The sequence below is a fragment of the Lates calcarifer genome, linkage group LG12 (assembly GCF_001640805.2).
Source record: "Lates calcarifer isolate ASB-BC8 linkage group LG12, TLL_Latcal_v3, whole genome shotgun sequence".
Classification (NCBI taxonomy): Eukaryota; Metazoa; Chordata; class Actinopteri; family Centropomidae; genus Lates; species Lates calcarifer.
This window is the reverse complement of record NC_066844.1, coordinates 21,231,315-21,239,801: the sequence shown is the minus strand read 5'-3', so window position 1 is coordinate 21,239,801 and position 8,487 is coordinate 21,231,315. Positions and strand designations below refer to the sequence as shown.

The following is an 8,487-nucleotide window of genomic DNA, read 5'->3' as shown; positions in this document are numbered from 1 at the left end:
ACACATGATTGCACACCACACACACACACACACACATGATTGCACACCACACACACACACACATATATGCAGCGCAGTGCTCCATGTTAGAGTGGCTTATTGTTCTCCGGTATAGAGAATACAATATCCAAGTCTGGTAATAGAGGTTAGATTAATTGCTGACAAATCTGTATTCAGCAGTTCCCTTTCTCTCTGCTTGACAGATTTATGACAGAGATTGATGGAGGGGAGGGACAAGCCGAGAGTCGTCTCTGTTCAGTGAGAAAAGAGGACAACAGCTCAGTGATCCAAAGAGAAACAGAGAAAAGAAAAAAAAAGATGGATAGGATTGTTTTGGTTGGATCTTACACATGACCAACAATTTTGTCTTTGAGCTTGTAGCAGGCATACACTCTCATATTTTATGCTGTTCTAACCAGACTTATTACCTCCAAAAATATTGTTTCTCATTTTATACCACTTCCACGTTAACATATCTAAAATAATAATAATATATCAACTTATTCTTTAAGGAGCACTGTGAGGAATAGGTGTTTTTCACAGCAGACATTTTGACTTGTCATGGAAGGGAAAGCACAAGTGTTGGCTTTGTTATATTTTAGTGTCACAGTAAGCCATGACAGTGTGACAGTAAGTCAGCATGCACCAGGACCCTGAAATTGAACCAGCTAAATTCAGCCATCATTAAAATTAATTATTTACACCTGTGCTTATGAAAATATTTTTGTGAAAAATGGCCTGTTATCTAAAACTAGAAAGCACAATTTTGCCAATTGCCTAAAATAATATCAAAACTGATTTAATGGTGAACAAATGGAAACCACATGCAGAAGCAAGGTTTATTCAGTTGGACAAATACCATTCCCAGGTCTGTATGGTAGCTTATTATGAAGCTACAGTCAGTAGGGTTTATCTAAGCTTAGCACAAACACTGGAAACAGGGCGAAACAGCTAGCCTCTTATGTGTCAAACTATGTCTCAGCTAGGACCAGCTGTCAGGCAATCATTGGAGACTCCACCTTAAAGTAGCTGTTTTCTGAACTGATTTAAAAAACAAGATATAATGTGAAAATGTGTATGCTTTTGAGGTGTTGAAAGGCAGATTTTTGTCACCTTTGTAGAGAGCCAGGCTAGCTGTTTCCCACTGTTTTGAGTCTTTGTGCTAAACTAAGCCAGCCAAGCACTACGGTGGCTTTCTATGACCTGTGTGTGATATCAATCTTCTTCTCTAACTCTAAAATGAGCTTAATTCTTCAAAATGATGAAGTGTCCCTTTCATACAGGTCACTAATAACATTAATAATGGCTGCATTCCATTTTGTCGCTTCCAGGTGTTTTGCATGAGGCTCATGCTCTTGGCTTAGTGACAAACCCACAACACTCCATATCATTAATATTATTAATTAATATTATTAGTTACACATTTGCTCTTCTTCCTATGAAAATATCCTATTGCACAGGGTGACTCGTGGCATGTGGTCCTGGAGTCACCTCAGATGGTGAAAGAATGACAACTACTGAACACATCCAAAAGGGCTGAACTGAACAGGACATGGTCGTAGATACGTGAAGACGTCTCACCTCTAATCTAAGAGGTTTCCTCAGTTCTGACTGGTGACTCCAACAACTCTAACAGTCATTACACTTGGCTTCAGATGACTCTAACGACTGTCTAACAAACCACGAGACATCGATGGTTTTGACATCGACCTCAACAAGGTTAAATAACTGAGTTTCACCTCCAGTCAGGCAGAACTGCAAAAAACCTCTTGGATGAGAGGTGAAACATCTTTAAGTGTCTAAAGCCAACTCCAGTTGCCCTCAGCCCTTCCTGGATTACCATGTCCTGGATGACTGAATATCATCACAGACAAACTAAACACATCATTAGTATCCCCAGTGGATGATTTGTTTTTTGACAAGGGGAAGCACCACCTGTGTGTGTGTGTGTGTGTGTGTGTGTGTGCAAAATGTGTTTTGTCACTCCAAGTATGCGAAGCTTGTGTTGTTGGGCTTATATGTTCCACTGTAGTAAGCAAATAAGTTTTTGTTTGTTGAACAGCACATGGACACAAACTAAACCTGTCATGGGCTCAGTAGGAAGTACCTGCTCTTCCTCTCTCGTCTTGATCAACTTCTGTCTTTCTTTTCCTCTCCTCTTCATTGTGTCCTGTATCTCCTGTCTTCCCTAGGCTGAGTTTTGACAGTCCTCTCAGTTTAGCCTGTCAGTGAAGAAATTAATAACAGGGTCAGTTGATATTTATGTTACTGCATCCTCCAAAATAATCTTGTAAAGAAAAAATCGATATGAAGGGGTATCTCGTTTTAACATGTATTCCAACACATTTCATAAACTGAACTGAAAAAAAAGCATTTCAAACGAACGCTGTTTAACGCAGCGACAGGAGCTGTTTCTGTCAGATGATGTCTGGAGATGAATGACATTGAACTACAGTCTGTTAGTACAACTTTCTAGTTACCTGTATCACGCTTCAGTGGACTCAGCTTCCTGCCAGGTGTATTGACACAATAAGAGAGGCGCCGTGTTGAGTAAAGATCTTATAGTAACGACAAGATAGTTCACTCCTCCCACCGTCGCACAAGCAAAGACGCCGATAGTCGCTGATTTTGGCGTTGTACAATATCTTTGCAGCACCAAAGTAGAGTTATTTTAAACAATTATTTTACAGCCTTTATTATATTATTATTATATTATTTACACATTGGAAAAGGCCATGTGTGCATATGTACATGAGGGGTGGCAGGGTGCCGGGGGGTGGGATTTTAATCATTTTGCTAACAAGGCGGATGACCTACTGCATATCCCCAATGCCTGCAAATCATTGGGAATTTTGTGGCAGTCCTGCAAAAAAGTGCACTCCAGCTTCATTTGGTTCCTTAGCTCTCCTTCACACAAACCATAAGACCTTCACGTGAGCACAAAGGATTTCTTTGAATGCTTAAGTCTCGGAACAGAAACATTAGGGCCTGGGTCCCTCCTCAGCTGATTGGCCCTGAGCAGGCCATGAACCAAAATGACAGTGGACCCACATGATAACAATAAATGCCATACACCAACAGACAATATTAAATTGAATAGAGGATAAAGATAATGTATGTTTTGACCAGGTAGAGACATTCAATGCATTACATTTTGGGAACCAAACACAGTTTAATGGACCAGTCTGATGCTGCTGATCCCTGAAACAATTTTTGAGGTAAAAAACCATCTACACTGTCCTGTCCACCTCCCTCCTTCCACCTGATGTCACAGCCGACAGCATGCCTGATTGGTTAACTCCACAGCCCGCCAGCTGTTTGTAATCAGGAGCATTTGGGAGTAAGGATCACATGACACCCTGAAGGCACACATGCACACATAGATGTATACATACAAAGTGCAGTGCATCTTTAACCTCATACCCCTTCCCACAGGCTACTCCTTTGCAGTCAGGATCACCTCCAGATGTGCACATTGTGTTCTCACCTCAGGATAAAACCGGGGGAAGGGTGCAACACAAGAAGGGAGGGAACAGTGTAATGAAAATGGAAACAGTCTCAAGAGGTTGTGAGGATAATAAGAGAGAGAGGAAGGAGATTTCTCATAGGCAGAATCTAATTGAAATGATTGTAACTCTGCTGCCTCCTAGTGGGAAAACTCATTACATCATCAAAATACATCTAGCTCAGTCATGCAAACATGTAGATTTCAGTGAATACCTCTTAGTGTTGACAATTAATTTTTTAAACTAACATTATGCAACAAAAGAAAACAACAGTTAATTTCATTTCAACTGTAATTATTTATTTTCCATTTTTCAATAATCAAAAATTAAATCACACGTACATATAAAACATGTATAATTCTTTTAATCAAGACTAATCATTCAGTGGTTGAAGAGACAAGGCATCGCTCTTGCTATGGCTCCAAGACTATAGGATTAAGGTTACTGCAGTACAGATGCTCTTCTCCCTGAAAGCTTCATGCTTTCCAACATCATACTCTCTCTTTCTTTCATCCTTTTCCTCCTCTGTCACCCTGACCTTGTCTTCAAAACAGACACAGGTTTTGTCTTATATTCATTAGAAGGACATAGCCTCACACAGTGCACAGTTTTCACTTTTATCTACACATAAAAATGAGCAGGTATGGTAGGAGGACATTTGAGCAGTGGGTCTCTTGTGTTTTTGTATGATGAAGAAATTGTCCAAAATGGGACACAGTAATGATTCAAAGTTCTTTTTTTCCAACAGCCTGTGCATCATTACTGATTTTTAAAAGGTCTGTTTTTTGGTCAGATGTAAGGTGGTCAAAGGTCAAAATGACAGCACGACAGGAAATGGTTATGTATTCTATGACAGGCACATACGTACAGCAAATATTTATACTCACATACGTCGAAATCTATGACCTCATTTGGTCACATGTATACAACATAAAGGCATTTTACTTTATGTTCATCACACATTCACATATATATTAATGAGTTGAAAATCAACTTTAAGACACATTATGCTCATTAAAATTACTTTAACAATTACTAAATAAATAGTTTCTTTTGTTACAGCACATCTATGGGCATTGACAGAGGATGTTTAAAAGTGTTTTTACAATTTGGTCAAATCCATTATCGAAGTACTTTTCTTTTTTTTCCTCAATTTACACATTATTTAGGCTACTCTTTGTGACTCACTCCTGTGTCTTTGAATATATATTTACACAATGAATAATATTTAGTCATGCCGTTCATCAGTTTAGTTATGGGTCCTCAGACACACAAAGATGATTCACATTCAGAAGTCTGACAGAGTCAATGCAAAAGTATGTGACAGCAAACACACTGTATGAAACTTTCATTCGTGTCTTGGAGGAGGTATTACTGCATGTGATGTTACAGTGATAGATTACTGTACTTGTGCACTTCTCTTTAAAGTCACTTGAGTAGAAATGATGGGGACTATGGGGGAAAAGCCTTGAAAATGTTTAAATATAAAACAATTCACTAATTGATATATATTTGGACAGTAAAACAAGGAGATTATAAACTTTAAAAATGAGTAAATTACTCCATCAATTAATGGATCAAATATTTTAATCAGATCGATTCTTTAATTTATTAATTTATTCATTCACTGAAAATCTACTTGAAAGTTTTATTTCCAGGGTTAGAAAACGATGTATTTCCTCTAATGATTAACAGCAAATTCTTTCTCTTACAAATGCAAAGTTGAATTAATTACAGATAAACTGCACCATTAGTCTATTCAATACACTTAGGGGTTTTACAGCTACAGCATCACTCGGTCTGGTATGACCAGTAGCTTTTGGTGGCTAGTGTTAGCAAACCATAGCAATTTACTGAGTCAGATTACTTGATAACTTTCCTCTGCTTATGCTACTGTTAATACTCCTTTGTTCTCTCCGATGAAACATCAATCAATAATTGTTTTATGAGCAATTTTAAGATTCTCTAGGTCCTCCATCAAGGATAAAAGGATGTGACAATCGCGGTTTATTAGACAAACTCCTGATGTCTGCCATAAGAGCTCTTTGCTCTCCATGTAGTAACCTGTGGTGGTATATTCATTCATCAAGGCATTATCTATGTGCTGCATTCTTCAGTCCTTCCCTTAGCTCACTTTGCTTATTACAGTATATACAGAAAGTAAAGAGAACATGTTGGAATTTTATATCTAAAAATAAATAACTGTAATAAATTATTGTAAAATCATTTAATTGCTTAATAGATCTCTTGAAAATAAAATATATCACAAAGTCTTTATCTATAGAAAGTGCGACTAAAAATAAAGTTATTAGTAATTATTGAAGATCATTCTCATCTCTCTGCTCCCTTTAGCTCTAAGCTTGGAGTTTAGATAAAGTCCTATTTTAATTCATTAAGGATGACCATCAGGTGTGACTCTGACAAAATGAGGGGAGCGCTTTACAGTTGAACCTTGTTTGTCGAAACTGACATGTCAGAAAACAGCATAAAGAATGGAAATGTCGATGTCAAAATATCTGTTTTCAGTCACGTGTAAGTGATGAAATCTTCTTTTTGGCACATGTAGTGTTGTAGGCTTCAGATGTTACAACTTTCCTTTTCCACCAAGGGATGGATAAAGATTGCACTGGTACAAAAGGACCAAAACTCTAAATAAAGAGTTATAGTATGGTCAAATTTGGGTTGGATTTGGGGGAAATTATTGCTTAAAAGAAAATCCTGTAGCCCCCCAAAAAACAAAGCTAGCTATTATTTTCCTGATACTCAAAGGCAGGCACACACATACACACACACACACACACACACACACACACACACACACACACACACACACACACACAAACACCAGTTATCTGCTCTAGTTTCTGTTGACCTGACGTCATCCAAAGTACCTTGCATTAGCATTCATGATCTTGTCTGAGGTAAAGAAATAAGACAGTACTAACACATGACAAACATTTGGTTGAACAACCTCCATCCAACAATCAACATCCGTAAAGAGAAAAGATTACACCTCAAAAAAACATGTTATTGATGCCACTGCTTTAGCTGAAGTGGGTCTTCTGACATTTACAGTTTTCAGTTTACACCATCACACAAAACTGACACAAAGTTTTATGCCCCAAAAGAGGATTTGTCTATGTATTACTGAACCTGCAATGTATTTTTAAAATCTACCAAATAACTGACCATATCACTATTTATTTTTTTTTTTTTTAAAAAGAACACACTCATGGCACATAAATTAAAAAGAGACTTTAGCAGATTTAAGGAATGACGAGTAACAAACCTTATTAGATTAATAAAAAGAACCTGGTTTGTTTTTAAAGGAGCATTAATGCTCTGTTATCTAGCCCAGATAAATATATGGTTGAGAGGTGAAACCTGGGTGTTGTGACTGACGAAAAGAAAAAAATGGGAGTAGAGAGGTTGTTGTTGTTGTTATTGTCTGTGTGTATGTATCTGTGTGAGGGTGTGTGCATGCTCTTCTATCTTTGTGTGGACCAAAGCCAAAAAACTTGGGGACATCTGTATTGGTTCTCACATTACACTCCACTGCCACTACACCTAGCTAAAACTAATGCAGTCTTTAGTCTGTTTCCACTGATATAAATGGGTTAGACACTTCCCACAGTGCAGTTCAACAGCACCAGAAACTACAGCCTAAATTAGTGAATACTGAGCATTATTACCACCATGAAGGTAGGATTTATTGCAAGGCTACTGTATTAGACTACATTGGTTTTAGCTAGGTGCACCTAATAGAGTGGCTTTACTGTTCCTGGTTTATTTCAGTGCTTGAGATCAGTTTACAGCAATGGCTATGGCTAGCTCAACAAGGGAATTTACAATGGGGCATTTCAGTGATGTAGGGTTGTAAAGTTGATAAGACAAACAACCATCCAGACGTTTTTGAAGACAGACTAGTGACAATGAAATACTGAAACTGACTGACCGATTTACTGACTGGCTAGGTTGTAAGGCTGCTTGGGATGTTACATCCAAATGAGTTTCATATGAATGTAAGGCTTCTAGCTTTGAATCACATCTCTCAGTGAAATAACCATGGCAGCTGTCACAATGTCCTTGCAGTTGTTTCATTATTTACTGTCGGTGGAGCAGCTCCAGTATTTGTCCCCAGATTACATTATCAGAGTCTGTCTCACTGCTTTAAATTAATTAAGTGAGCTGTTCAATAGTATCAGATTCTCACAGGTGAATACTGTTACAAAAGAGAAAGGCTTGAGGTTTCATCCTTTATATCATCCTTCAATCTCACAACTAGATGGAAAGCCGACGGCAGTGCGCTGACTAGCACTCGTCACTAATGGCTTTCCTCTTCCCTGTCTAGTGGCTGAAAGTAGAGGATGATGATAGTTGAGAGGCCACTGGCCAGCTGGTTAAGACTGAGGTTAGGACTAACCACCGATGGGGGTGTTAAAATGAAAATAAAGCCTCAAGCCAAGATGATAATGATGGGCAAGGTGGCTGAGGTTAGGGCTAGCACAGTTAGCATTAGTTCTAATTTTAGGGCTTTGGTTTGGGAGAATAAGATTTTAAATACAGTTGATATTTTAAGTCCTCACAAAGATAAAAGAAAGTGTATGCATATGTCTATCTATAGGCAAGTGTAATGCACCCTTGTCTTAGTCTGAGTGTTTGTGGACTATGTGTTGTGGGCAGCTGGTAGAAATCATCAAGACTTCCCTAAGCACTGAAGTGGCTGACGGTTGAGGCAGCCAAATTGCAGCATCCTGTGGTCCAGAACTACAGTCAAGTAATGCAATCAAGTCTGCTAGGACTGTGGACGTCCTTTACTCGTCTATGAACGCGATCCCCTCAATCCTGCAGAGTAAAACACACAAATCCAGAGTTAAGACAACACAGAGTGCAGTTTTGCTGTCATTTGCAACTACGGGAAAGCACAACAGAAGTGAGTGACCACAACGTGTAGCAGGAATATTTTCACATTACAAAGGAG

The 8,487-nt window shown here is 38.4% G+C and overlaps 1 protein-coding gene across 1 annotated transcript in view; it reads right to left on the bottom strand.

Moving 5' to 3' along the window:
- Window positions 1–3,789: 3,789 nt before the first annotated feature.
- Window positions 3,790–8,487, bottom strand: part of slc4a8 (solute carrier family 4 member 8) — a 29,137-nt gene continuing 24,439 nt past the window's right edge. The window contains 1 exon segment of the mRNA XM_018680575.2: window positions 3,790–8,351. Coding sequence (XP_018536091.1) covers window positions 8,346–8,351 — 6 coding nt within the window. The 3' untranslated portion in view covers window positions 3,790–8,345.